A 15,007-nucleotide genomic window follows, 5' to 3' on the forward strand; every position below is an offset into this window, starting at 1 on the left:
AGATGTAAGAAACAAAAGAATACAAAAGTTGGGTTAAGTAGAATAATCAGAAAATTAAGTGGCAAAAGAGATTTCACTAAATTGCCAAAAGGAAAGAACACCAAAACAAAATCCTTCAACTCTTTCACAGAATTTTGGCATTTTAATAGGATCTCTCAGGAGTCTGAGTAAAAACCTGGCAATTATTCTCTCTTGGCCAGGCACGGTGACTCACGCCTGTAATCCTAGCACTCTGGGAGGCCGAGGTGGGAAGATCCCTTGAGGCCAGGAGTTTGAGACCAGCCTGAGCAAGAATGAGACCCCATCTCTACTAAAAATAGAAAAAATTAACCAGGCATGGTGGCGAGTTCCTGTAGTCCCAGCTACTTGGGAGGCTGAGGCAGGAGGATCACTTGAGCCCAGGAGTTTGAGGTTGCTGGGAGCTAGGCTGAGGCCATGACACTCTAGTCTGGTAGAGAGAGTGAGACTCTGTCTCAAAAAAAAAAAAAAAAAAAAAACAACAAAAAACACTTCTTTTCTCTCCAGCGATTCTAGGCCTTGACTCTCATCATTACACTGAAGGCTGGGATTCTATTACATTAAAATAAAATTCTACAAAAAAAGGATTTCATAACCTCAGTATGTTTGAAAATAAGTTTTAAAAGGAAATGAGACTATAAAATAAAAATTATAATACTCTGTTGAATGAAAAAATAAATTATATAGTCTATCCATGAATAGGGCACATTCTAAAACTGATCTATAAATAATTGTTTAGAAGCCAGAAGAAATTTTTTTCACATAAAATATGGTCTAATGGTTCATCATTTTAGTTGAAATGATCGTGTGACTATTACACTTAAGCTACACAGGCCTTTGTGGAATAAACAGCCTGTGACCCCAGCTGTCAACTGGGATGACAAGAACAAGTCTCGACTTGGAAAGCAAAGGTGCAATCAAGGTAGGCAGAGCTCTAGTAATTCTTTGAATTCATTAAACCTCCAGGACCACTACTAGGCAGGTATTCAGAATTGAATAACAAGTGATTGCTCCCATAAGGTGTTCAGGGCCTCTAAATTTAGGGTCTCCCTAACCTTTATGTAAATTCTTTGTCCTTAGGTGTTCACAAATATGGAACAAGTTTCCTTGTTTTTAACTTTCTCGATGCAGGGTTCACAATTAATTTCTTAACGTACTGAATATACCCCATATTTATCTACTAATTCTTAACCCTACATAAACCAAACCATTTTTAAGACAATTATTTTTAAAACAAAATTAAAGAAATGAGGAAGAAGACTTAAAAAGACATCAACAGAAGATAGCAGAGTTAAAAGAAGATGGACTTAAAACTTAGACACAACTGATGTGGAAGTTGTGTTCTATCACTTACTAGCTGTGTGATCTTGGACAAGTTATTTTTACCTCTTTCTCAGCCTCAATTCTTTCATCTACAAAATGGGAATATTATCTCACACCTCACAGGGTTAGAGTGAGGATGAGATTGGATCATAACATACATTATGATTCCTGGTATAGATTAAGTCCTCAATCATGGGCTAATTTCTACCACTCTACCTCTCACCTCCCAAAAATCAAGCAGGCCTCCTTCCAAATATTATATACTGCAAGTATATTATAAAACACTTTCTTCAGGTACTCTCATACCTTCTCGTATTCTTCTTTTCTTAGGAAGAAAAAATACAGATCTTCTGGACTTTATAAATATCTTACACTTTGATGAACTTTGTTCAGAAGAGGTAAAGTACTTGAATTTCTATTTCTCTTATTTTAAAGCCTCAGTTTTGTGTTTTTTAAATTCCCATCTTTTCACTTACTGATTTAACTTTTTGTTAACCTAGTTTATAATTATTTTCTCTCTCAATCTAATAGACTTCTGATGTTAAAACTTTACTATATTTCAATTACAGTTGACCCTTGAACAAAACAGGTTTGAACTACTCAGATCCACTTACATGGGATTTTTTTTATCAACCTAACATAGGTGGAAAATACAGTATTCACAAGATGCAAAAACCATGTGTACAGAGGACCAACTTTTCATATATGCCGGTTCTGCAGGGCTGACTGCAGGACTTGAGTAGGCACAGATTTGAACATACGTGGGCAGTCCTGGAACCAATCTCCCAAGTATGCTGAGGGACAATGTATTTACATTGTCCTTATGTAAATACATAAGGACTTCTTATGGACTTCTTTCCTTTAGCCATTTTATCTTCTAGTTGCATTATATTGACTTTATATGTCTTATCTTTTTCTTACTTATCTTCCTTAATCAACATTATACAATGCCAGTAGAGCAATCAGATAATTTAACCTCAAACTATAGCAGTAACTCAATTCAGATCAAAAATTCAGTTGTACGGGATGATAATCACAAAAAAAAAAAAAAAATCACAGGATATGTAGTCTTAAATATCCGTTCTTCTAAATGCACTGATGTTGTCACTAGATCAAGCCAGACTCACAGGGACCTGTGTACTTAGACCACATTGTTTTGGCACCCATCACTTTAAACCAGGGTTTCTCAGCCTTGGTACTATTAACATTTGGGCCAGATAATCTTTCCTGTGGTGGGGGGCTGTCCTGTGCATGGAGTAGTGTTCAGCAGCATCTCTGGCCTCTGCCCACTAGAAGCCATAGCACCCTCCCAACGCGACAACCAGAAATGTGTACGAACATTACTGTGTACACCTGGGGAGCAGTAGTATCCCAGGTATATGGTAATGCTTTAACCTGAATGGGACCTTGGGGTGTTGAAGTGAGCTTACATTGAGGGATCACTTTTAAAAACAGCCACAGGAAGGAATGGTGTTAAAGATATTATCTACTGTATTACTCTGTCTTCCACCATGAGAGCCCATAAAAGAAGTTTGTCTCAGACCTCAGAGCAAACAGGATATTGTTTTCTTAGGGATAATGTATTATCCTTAACCAATCATATTCTCATCTTTTCTATGGCCACTGGAAAGCTCAAAAGCAAACTTAAGGCCCATCCTTGATAACAGTGAGTACCTAAAACATTAACTTATGTGTACTAACTCTCCCACATGTCGACTTAATTCATTTTTACCATAAACTTTTAACCTTATTTTTTATCTTACTATATTACATGTATTTCTGTGTGTGGACACAAACCCTTTTTTGAATGATATTAGGTATAAATTAATCAAGTAGGTAAATTGTAATCTTCCCCAGCAGATCACACCCCTTAGTCCTACTTTATGATTCCTCTGCAAATATCCATCTGCTGCAGATTCCTCCTCAGACATGTTCAAGTTTATTCTCTTCCTTACACATGTTCAAGTTTACTCTCCCCAGTCAAAGCACATAACTAAATCCATTCACTTCAGCGAGCTATGTCAGATACATAATGACCTGCATCAAGTTTTACGACTGTGCCCTTCTACATTTATTAAAAGTATTATTTCCCACATAATAGGCACACAATTCTAGATGTTGTGCGTCCAATAGGTTGCTCGGGCATCAGCACATCCGTCTGCAGGACGATGGGAGACTAGAGGACACACACCCTCTTTCCTCTTGCTGACGCTGGTTTTGTAAGTTTTTGCTTTTGCCACTAACGCTTATTTCTAACTCGTGCCAAGTAGCATTTGGAATTCATCCTGAATGCTGGTGCATGACAGATGGTGACGCAGGAGTGGCTCATCTGGCTCAAGTGACAACTATGAAGAGTCCTACCTGGCCCTGCTCCCTCAGATCACTTTTAATAGTGCTGAAAGAAACCATTTTTCTCTCACTTTAACCCTTAACATACATAACCTTTCTAAGACACCAAGTGGGTTTTACAAAGGTCCACCGCAGGTGAGTGGACAAACAATTTGTGGTACACTGATACAAAGGGACACTACTCAGCAAAAAAAGGGTGTTAGTGTATCAGTACTCACACACAGAATACAGTAAACCTCAAAAATATTATGACAGGCAAAAGACACAAAAGAACATATATTATTCCATTTATAAGAAATTCTAGAAGAGGCAAAACTCTTCTATAGTGACAGAAAGCAGATGAATGATGGTCTAGCATCAGCACAGTGCAAAGGGGCACAAGAAAACTTTATGGAATGAGAAAAGGTTATTTTTGATATCATATCTTGATCGGGATAGTTGTTTCACAGGTTATACATGTATCAAAACTCACCAACTGTACATCTACAATAGGTACAAATATGGTATTCTTGCTAAAAATGCATAACCTTGAACTGTTGATGAGAAAACATCAGACAAACCCAAACTGAAGGACATTCTACAACATAACTGCCCAGGACTTTTCAAAAACATCGAGGTCATAAAATACAAGAAAGACTGAGGAACTGTCACAGACTGGAGAAGACCAAGAGGACATGACAGGTGAATGAAACGTGGAACAGGAAAAGGACACTGGTTGGAAAAGCCTGTAGTTTACATAACAGTATCACACCAATGCTAATTTCTTAGTTTTGTAATTGCACCATGGAATTGTAACTTTTTAACACTAGGGGAAGTTGAATGAAGGATATATGAGAACTCTCTGTACTATTTTTGCAACTTTGTTGTCTAAAATTATGTTGAAATAAAAGTTTTTAATGTGTGCATTTTGTGTGCATATTGCAACTCAATGAAGTTGATTTAAAAATTAAAACAAAGATAAATCAGAATTAGTAAGAAATAACCCTCTCCCAGCCTGATTCTCTTTTTAAGCTCATTAATTAATGTTTAAATCAAGAATATGATTAACTGTAAGAAAACCCAAATCCTCTTCTTTCTAGTATATGGGTCAATAAGTGTAATAAAACACACAGCATTCCTTACACAAAAGAATTGCTAAATTTAGAAGGGTTACTAATTGGAATAAAAATTTCAGAATTACTTTCCTTGGGATCATAATGATATATTCCCCCACATAAATGCCAATATATAATTAACAATGAAATCATTACATGTTCAAATTACAGTAATGAGACAATGGAATTCATAAAACTTTGAAGTCTACAGGAAAAAATATTTAATTTCTATAACTCTCACACCTAAAAAACTGTTACATATTTGAACTCCAAAAACTACATCATCTCACTTAATATTACTTAAAGGACAGAAAGACATTGGTAGCAAATATCGAGAAACAAACTGAAATTCTTGTAGCATACCTCCTCTGTTTCCATTTTCTTCATCCTACAAATAAAAAAAAAATGTCCACATATAAATACATATTTATAAACTCTTGTTAAGTCACAGCAAGGCTCAATTTAATTCAAACTGACCTCCCCAAAATGTGCCAATTACAATCTCACTAACAGTGCCTTTTACCAGAAGGATGGAGTTTTTACAAAAAGACAGAAGAAGCCTGTGAGTGAAGCCAATTTGAGAGGACTTCCATAGTTCAGTTTTTGACATGTTGAGTGTGAGATGTCTAATAGAGATATCCAAGCGGAGTTGTCACATACACAGTGGGATAGATGAACCTGGAATTTGGGAGAGGGGGCTGGTCATAGCTTACTGTACTATACTTAAATGTGCCTGTGGGGGCTATTACAGGACTCAGAGCTGTCTATATAAATGGACTGGTTCCAACTGCTACATATTTAACAGCTTGTACTCAACTTTGAAGTTTTATCTATTTGGTCATCGCTATCGGGCTGTCCTGCTGCCATGCTATGTACCCCTAGCTGCAAAATGAGAATAGCAACCTTAAAAAACTAGCATAAAAATACATTTATTCAAACATTTGCTCAGCCTCTACCATATGGAAGCCACCATGTACAGCACAAGGAAAAACAAGCATTGGGTGAAGAGGTGATCATTTATTACATAATTTTTGACCTTTATTTTGGCTGCCCCAATGTTGTCTTCTTCTCCTAGTTATAAGCTCTGTTCTGAAACTAAGAACGTTGCCAGCTAAATGACATTTAATAAAGACATTGTTGTATTAATTGCACATTTTCTAAGAGCTATACAATATTAAAATTTTGTAATTCCTTTGAAGTGAACTGATAAAATTTCATGATTACAATGGATAAGATTCCAATATATGTTTTCTATGTAAAATTTATAAGACTGAGACCTATTTGCAAGAACATCTGTATTAAATATACTAACAGCTAAAATTTACTGAGCAATTGCCATATGTTAATTTCTATTTTACACATCTCACATGTACTGTATAATCATCACACAACCTGTGAGGAAGGCGCTATTATTGTCTGTTAGGTGACTTATCCAAGGTCACACAACTAACAAGACGCAGAAATGGGATTCAGACCCAGGCTTTGCTGACTCCAATGACTGTGTTGTTAACAATTATACAGCAGGTCCTCGAATAATATCATTTCACCCAACGTCGGTCCATTACAACGTTGATGAGGAAAAAAACCTGATTTCCAGGTAGGGCCACTGTCCATGTGGAGTTCACACATCACCCCCAGTCTGTGTGGGTTTTCTCTGGGTACTCCAGTTTCCTTCTAAATCCCAAGGCTGTAGATGTTTGGTTCGTAGGTGTGTCTACAGGGTCCCAGCGTGAGTGAGTGTGGGGGTGTGTGTGAATGCACCCTGCGAGGGAATGATGTCCTGTCCAGGCTTGGGTCCCGCCTTGTGCCCTGAACTGCCTGAGCTGCTGGGGTAGGCTCCAGCCACCCTCAACTCTGCACTTGTTTTTACTAATCTTTCTTAAATGAATGCACAGTTCACATTTATTTCAGTGTTTAATATTGGAAGCATTTTGGTCTTTATTTAGAAGTCTGGTGATGTTTTTGTGACCAGAAATATACTATAGCAACTTAACTCCTGTTTATATCAATTAGACTTGTGGTCCCCAACTTCCAGGCCACAGACTGGTACTGGTCCATGGCCTGTTAGGAACTAGGCCACACAGCAGGAGGTGAGCAGCAGAGAAAAGCTTCATCTGTATTTACAGCCGCTCCCCATCACTTCCATCACTACCTGAGCTCCGCCTCCTGTCAGATCAGCAGCAGCATTAGATTCTCATAGGAGCACAGCCCCTACAGTAAATCGTGCATGCTCTAGCATCTAGCTTCCATGCTCCTTATGAGAATCCAATGCCTGGGGTGGGGCTGAGGCGGTGATGCTAGTGCTGGGCAGCGGCTGCAAATACAGATTATCATTAGCAGAGAGGTTTGACTGCACAGAAACCATAATAAATCACTGTCTCCCATCACCCCCAGATGGGACTGTCTAGCTCAGGGCTCCCACTGATTCTGCATTATGGTGAGTTATATAATTATTTCATAACATATTACAATGTAATAATAATAGAAATAAAGTGCACAATAAATGTAATGTGCTTGAATCATCCCCAAACCATCATCTTCCATGAAACCAGTCCCTGGTGCCAAAAAGGTTGGGGACTGCTAAATTAGACAATGGGAAAATTGGTTTCATTACATCTCATTTTGGATAAAGTCACAGTTTCCAAGAACCCGTCAATGATGTTAAGTGAGGACTTACTATACTGTGCTACTAAAATTTCTAGAAATAATTTCCAATAATAATATTTTAACCTGTGTTTGATACAATTATCTTATAAAAATTGAACTACGTTCCCCATGACCTAAAGCTCGTATTCAAAACAAAAAGATAAAAAAAAAAAATCCAATCCTAATGTAATTATCAAGTGCTCTCATATGTGACCTAACACATAAGTAATACCATTTTAGATCTTTTAAGATCAAGTAGATTCTTAGGGAATCTAAGTCCGGCAGTTTTATAGACATTTCAGGAAACTCAAACTAGTAAATTTTAATTCCAAAAGTAGAAATTATGCATAATCCTTAAGCGCTATTCTGTACATTAAAAAGCTTACCCTATAAGAATGGAAAGATGTATTTAACAAAAATATAGTAAAAAGAGTATGGTCTCTAGTTACAAATACCAACACTACTTTTTTTTTTTTTTTTACTTCCTCCAACACTACTTTTTAAAAGACATCTTTGAGGCCGGGCATGGTAGCTCACACCTGTAATCCTAGCACTCTGGGAGGCGGAGGCGAGAGGATTGCTTGACCTCAGCAGTTCGAGACCAGCCTGAGCAACAGCGAGACCCTGTCTCTACTAAAAATAGAAAGAAATTAGTGAAACAACTAAAACTAGAAAAGAAATTAGCCGGGCATGGTGGCGCATGCCTGTAGTCCCAGCTACTCGGGAGGCTGAGGCAGGAGGATCACTTGAGCCCAGGAGTTTGAGGTTGCTGTGAGCTAGGCTGATGCCATGGCACTCTGGCCCAGGCAACAGAGTAAGACTCTGTCTCAAAAAAAAAAAAAAAAAAAGACATCTTTGGTTCACAGACACTTAGGAAAGATTTTCTAATCTTCTAGTTCAAGTCCCTCAAATTAAAATGGAAATCTAGAAGCCAAAAGAAGTTAAGTGGCCTGGTCGGGGTCTCACAACTCTTCTGAATATTGTCATTTCCATTACACTGTTGTGTAACGGTTAAGCAGCAGGCATTCATATCAGACAAGTTCAAATCCCAGGTCTACCACTTATCCATTAAATGACCCAAATCACCTCCCCATCTATTATAGGGGGTTCCCAATACCACCTGCTCCAGAGGATTCTGATGTGGATGAAATGAGAGAACACTCATGAAGAACAGTACAGGACACAGGGCAAGGGTCCAATGTGTCACCTGCAGTTACAGTTACTCCAAGCTGCCCCTTTCTCAGGCCATGTCACTACCCAGTGAAGCATATTAATGTCATTCACTCTGATGAGAAGCTGTATTTTAAATTCTGACTTGCCAGATTACATCTCTGAAAGTTAAGTATTGTCGTAATCCTACTGATTTTCTACAACTGTCGGAAATATTTTAATGAAGTACTTCCTCTGCATACTCTGCCCAGAAAACTGAGCACTTTTCTAGATAATAGAAAACTAGTTACATATTAGAAAAAGTAGAATGAAGTCTGGAATTAGAAGTCCTTGAAAAATAGATCTGGAGTTTAGAATCACTATAATCTTTCAGAGAAGACTAAAGATTTTTTCCTTAATATTTTAATTTTTTAATGCTTGTAGACACAGGCTGGTCTCAAACTCCTTCCACCTTGGGGATCACAGGCCTGAGCCAGCATGCCTGGCCAGATTAAAGTTTTTATTCTAGGAGAAGAAAAAGAATATAAAATGCAAATGTAACACAATTCTTTTAAGATAGAAAAAAGGCAGGAGGGAAGAGTGAGGGGAAGATGGGAAGAAGACAGGAATGGCCTTGTGTTATTTTCAAGTTACTTTAATTATTTCTCTTACCTTATATGAAAATTGAATTGCAGACTCTGGGGGATAAACAATAAAATGCCTTAATGTAAAACCAAAGCCTTGAGATGTTCTTTTCAACAGAACTGTTTTGGGACCTGGCCAGGCGAATGTTTCATCTTCGGACGGTGATACAGTTTCACTTTGTTCTTTTCCATCTTTATTTTTTGAGACCTAAAGTAAAAAGATATTTAGAAGTTAGCTACATAACACAACATGCTTTCTCACTCAGCAATAATTATATGTAAAAATGTAATACCTGAGTACAGGTATGAGCCATATTCTGGTGCATGAATTAAACGTATTCCAACAAATCATGTAACTGTCAAAAACTAAAATTTTTTTTCTGGCAAATGATGATGCTATAAAATAATCAATCAGAGGCAAGAAAGAACATTCAGAAAATAGAAATATAACTACTAAAATTAAAACACAATGAAAGGAATGAGAGATAACACCAAGGAAATTGTGTAGAGCACTAAGGGACTAAGAAACAGAAACTATGACAGAAAAGACAAAATCCTCGCTAAGGAAGGAGCCCAAACTTTATCAGATAGCCCAACAGCAACAAACAGCATTAGAAAATAACAGAAAAGGCCGTCAGCTTCTGTGCCCAAGTTCAGTATCCACAGACAGTCCTCCCAATGCCCTGGCCTTCCACTTCTTTGACCTCCTTCTCCTCCACTCTCAGCTTTTGCCTGGTCATGACTGAAATCCCTCTACAATCTCCAATCAGAGACCCCACTTACGACCACCACCTATTACTCTCTCAACTCACTCCTTTGCCCTCTCTCACTTCCTCAAAGTTGCCTGACAAAGCCTAACCCTGGATAAATCAACACTGCTACTCTGGGCCTGCACCTATGTAGGTGAACGTGGGCGGAGGAAAACAAAAACTAAGATAACTGTTTTCACTTGAAGTTCATGACCACTAACCTCAAGGGAGCCTTCAGTGTTGGCAGTCACTGACAATGCACTTCTCTCTGGTCCACTTGTCCCAGAGGACTATTTCACCCCTCCTCCCCCATCTTTACCTGCAGCAGATGACCCTGTTTTCTATTACACTGAGAAAACGGAAGCAATAAAATGAGAACTGAATCACCTGCCACATCTACCCACTGACCTGCAACCCACCTTCTCCGTCTTCCCTCCTATTCTGATGACTGAGCTGTCGGTTCTCCTAAGGCCCCAACCACTGGAGTGCCAGGTCTCACCCTCTCTCACTTCTCAAAGATACGGTTCCAGCAATTCTCCCCTCTCTTTCACATCATCTATTTTCCCTTTATTATTCCCATCAGCATACACACATTTTGTAATTTCTTTATTCTTAACAACAAAATCCTCTCTTGATCACATACTTCTCTCCAGCTACCACCTAATGTGTCTGCTTCTCTTTAGAGCAAAATGCCTTAAAAATTATCTATACTTTCTCCAATTCTTTTCTTCACGTTTTCTCTTGAATCCCCTTCAATCAGGCTTCTATGTTCATAATTCCCTGAAATTGCTCATCAAGGTCATCAATGGCTTCCACATTGTTAAAATGAACGGTCAGTTGTCAGTTCTCATCTCATATGTACCTTATTGGCACAGGGATCACTTCCTCCTTGAAAAATTTTCTCCGCTTGACTTCTCACACTGATTTTTCTCCCAACTCACAGGCTACTTTTTCTTAGGCTCTTTTGCTACTTCTTCATCTGCTAAATTTCTGAACTTGGAAGTACCCAGGGCCAAGTCCATGGACTTGTCCAGCTACACTCTGTCTCTTGGTGATTTCATTCAGTCTCATGCATTAAATAACATCTATGTGCAGATGCCTCCTAAATTTTTATTTCTAGTCCAGACATCTCCTCAATCTCCAAGTTCACCCCAGCATTTTTGAAATGTCACCTTTATCAAACGGCAAATACTTAAATATTATTGATTCTATTTTATCTTTTATTACCTTCCACCAGTGAGTCTATCCATTCCTCCACAACAATCTGCTTTCTAGGAAGGTGGGAAGATAGATAGTAACATTCTCAGCCAAACCTGCAATAGGGGTGGCTGCATGACTGAGATTCTAGTCAACAGAACATGGGTGGAAGTAATAGGCAATATACAAAAAAATCTACATATTAGCAACAAGCAATTAGAATTAATAACTTTTAAAAATACCATTTAAAATAGTAATTAAAAATATGAAATATTCAGGGATAACTCTAACCCCCCAAAATTTTCAAGATCTGTAAACTGAAACTCCAAAACACTGTTGAGAGATACTAAAGGATGTCTAAATAAATGGAGAGATATACCACATGAATGGTTAAGAAGACTCAGTATTGTTAATATTAACTTTCCCCAAATTGATCTATAGACTCAACCTACTATGTATTCAACACTGCTCCACACAGAGTAAATGCAAGGATGAATAAAATAAAAACTTTAAAATTTTAGTTAGCTCTTTAAATGAAGCTTCTCATTTTGACATATTAATAGATTCACAAGCAGCTGTAAGAAACAGTACAGAGGGATCCCATGTGATCTTTACGTACTTTCCCTCAACAGTAACATCCTGGAAAACTACAGTACAATACCACAACCTGGATATTGACATAGATACGACCCAATTATCCTATTCATCTCCAGTTTTACTTGTATGTGCACGTGTGGGGATGTGTGTGTGTGTGTGTGTGTGTTTGTGTGTGAGAGAGAGAGAGAGAGAGAGAGAGAAAGAGAGTTTAGTTCTATGCAGTTTTATCTCTCATGTAGGTTTGGATATCTACCACCAGTCAAACTATAAAACAGTCCTGGCCAGAAGCACTCCCGCCTATAATCCTAGCACTCTGGAAAGCCAAAGCAGGAGGACTGCTTGAGGTCAGGAGTTCAAGACCAGCCTGAGAAAGAGCAAGGCCCTGTCTCTACAAAAAAACAGAAACATTAGACCAGCGTGGTGTAACACACCTGTAGTCCCAGCTACTCAGGAGGCTGAGGCAGGAGGACCACCTGAGCCCAGGAGAATAAGGTTGCTGTGAGCTATGATGACACCATTGCACGCTAGCCTGGGCAACAGAGCAAGACTCTGTCTCAAAAAATAAATGAATGAATGAGTGAATGAATGAATGAATGAAAATAAAACAAAAAAGTTCCATCACCACAAAGATCTCTCCGATTGCCCTTTCGTAACTACACCCACTCTTTCCCTCTATTCCATGACCAGGCCCTATGCAACCATTAATTGTTCTATATTTCCATCATTTCGTCATTTCAACAATGTTACATAAACAGAATCATACAGTTAATAACCACTTGGGATTGGCTTTTTTCACTCAGAATAATTCTCTGGAGATTCATCCAGGTTGTTGCACCTATCAAGAGTCCGTCCCTTTTTACTGCTGATCAGTATTCCACGGTATGGATGTACCACAGTTTGTTTAACCAGTAACCTGTTAAAGGGTATCTAAGTTGTTTCCAGCATTTGGCTATTATGAACAAATGTGCTATTATCACTCATGTACAAGATTGGGTGTGAACACAGTTTCCATTTCTCTTGAATAAATGTCCAAGAATACAATTGCTGGGTCATATGTTGTTGTACATTCAGGCTGCTGTAACCAAAAAATGCAGACTAGGTGGCTTATAAAGGACTGACATTTATTTCTCACATTTCTAGAGGCTGAGAAGTCCAAGGTCAACGCACCGGCAAGATTCAGGCCTGGGGAGGGGCCAGTTCCTCATAGAGGGCACTTCTGTGCCATGTTCCCACATGGTGGTAGCAATCTGGGGCTTCTTTTATAATAGCACAAATTCATCAGGGTTCCAACCTTGTAACCTAATCGCCTCCCAAAGGCCTCACCTCCTAAAACCATCACTTTGGGGGTTAGGATTTCAACACATGAATTTTGGGAGGACATGAACATTCAGACCATAGCATATAATAACTCCATGTTTAATTTTATAAGAAGCTGGCAAACCATTTTCGGGAGTGGTGGTATGATTTTTACATGCCCACCAGCAATGTATAGGTGATCCAGTTTCTCCACATCCTTGACAACATTTGGTATGGCCACTATTTTTTATTTTAGCCATTATGATAGGTGTGTAGTGATATCTTATTGTATTTATACCCTATGGATAATGGGAAACACAAATTAATGGCTAATGGCAATGAACATCTTTCATGTGTTATTTGCCAACTCATTATATAATTTTAAAGCATAAGAAGATCTTTAACATTTAATCTAAAAAAGTGGACCCTCTCCTATTATACAGGAGGAAAACGAGTCCAGACTGCTAAATGATTTATCCAAGATTGTAGCTAGCTTGTATGAGGGTAAGAATTAAAATCATGGTTTTCTGAATCTGAGACTAGAATGTTTTCTCTATGTCACATTATTTTTCATCATCTCTTCTATTCTGTAATCCCCCAACTGTTCATTGATCTAATTTATTATCTAACATTTTAAAAGTTATACGTATATCAAATTTATTTCTGGTGTAATATTACGACTTGGCCTGACAGCTCCCAAGTATATTTAAGTTTTCTTTTTTTTTAAATCATACAGGTAACTCTCTTGGATCATGGTTTCATGCTTCAAGGTTCTGAATTGAACCTGCTTTGTCTTATTTTACTGAGCTCCTTACACAAACGGGGAATGAAGATGGGATGAAGAATAAGCAGTTTCTTTTTTGCTCTCTGCAAATGAATTAAGATTCTGAATATGACATAGCTCAGTTGCCTTAAGTATTCCACCTGCCCAGAACACCACATTGAAGCCCTGCTAGTTTCCTAAAAGGTTACATTTCTATGGGCCTTCAAAGAAAGAGATGATGAAAAGAAATATATATATGTACCTTCTTCCCTCCTCCTATTACCCACAGTGCCTTTGATCTGCTGGATTTTATAACGAGGGCAAATTGTAGGCACACGCAGTGAGGGACCAGCACTCACAGATTTCTGCACGTAAGAAGACCCCTAATACCTACCCCTCTAACACACATCTCATTCCTCACTGTTATACTGATTCACGTAACAACAGCATCAGAGTGCAAGAACCCAAGAAGTAACTGCAATAATAGCAGTTACATTCCTGTGGACTAAGAACTGTCATTTGATTCCCCTTAAAAGACTTCATAACAAGGTCATTTGATTGAATAACTCAAGGTTAAAAGAAACCAAAATAAAGGATAAAAACTAACTCCATAAAAATTAGATTTAACAACTAGACAAAGCAAACTAAAAGAGGGGTGAGAGAAAGTGTAAGGAGAAAACACCATGAAACAGTAAAGGTGATAAAAAAAAAATCTCACATAAGGGAATGCAAACTGGCATTCCAAACTGGAACAATGGACGTGTTCTTAAAGACTGGGAAGAAAGTTTCACAACTTTATAAATTTGCTACAAACCATTGACATGTATACTTACAATGAGTAAATTTTATAGTTGGTAAATTATACTTCAACAAAGATATTTTTTAAAAAAGTTCCATAGGTAAAAAGTACAAAGTCTAAATGTTCTCCAGAGGAGAAAAAGAGATAGGGGTTGTCACAAAAGCAAAATGCCAGAACATTATAAAGGAATGCCTATACAGACAATAAATATATAAGTCCCAAACTATCTTTTCTGATTATTAATACTTTAAGTAGAATGTGGTTAAGTTCCTAGTATATTCTAGGGATAATTTAAGATAAAACATAAGAAAGCATTTTATATTGTATTCCTCTGAGAAGAGTCCAATATTGAGCCCATTGTCTATCTAAGATTATCAGCCCTA

At 37.9% G+C, this 15,007-nt stretch overlaps 1 protein-coding gene across 7 annotated transcripts in view; it reads right to left on the reverse strand.

Annotated features, from left to right (window-relative positions):
• The window catches only part of ARHGAP21 (Rho GTPase activating protein 21), a 125,615-nt gene that overhangs the window by 73,412 nt on the left and 37,196 nt on the right, over nucleotides 1–15,007 (reverse strand). For 6 of the 7 annotated variants that reach the window (XM_069458889.1, XM_069458885.1, XM_069458891.1 and 3 more), the window contains 2 exons: nucleotides 9,252–9,431; nucleotides 5,148–5,172 (listed from right to left, as the gene is read on the reverse strand). In XM_069458889.1, coding sequence (XP_069314990.1) covers nucleotides 5,148–5,172; nucleotides 9,252–9,431 — 205 coding nt within the window. Of the gene's footprint in view, nucleotides 1–4,177; nucleotides 4,224–5,147; nucleotides 5,173–9,251; nucleotides 9,432–15,007 lie in introns of all 7 variants that reach the window. The other variant, XM_069458892.1, reaches the window with a different exon arrangement.

Source organism: Eulemur rufifrons, chromosome 25, assembly GCF_041146395.1.
Source record: "Eulemur rufifrons isolate Redbay chromosome 25, OSU_ERuf_1, whole genome shotgun sequence".
Lineage (NCBI taxonomy): Eukaryota > Metazoa > Chordata > Mammalia > Primates > Lemuridae > Eulemur > Eulemur rufifrons.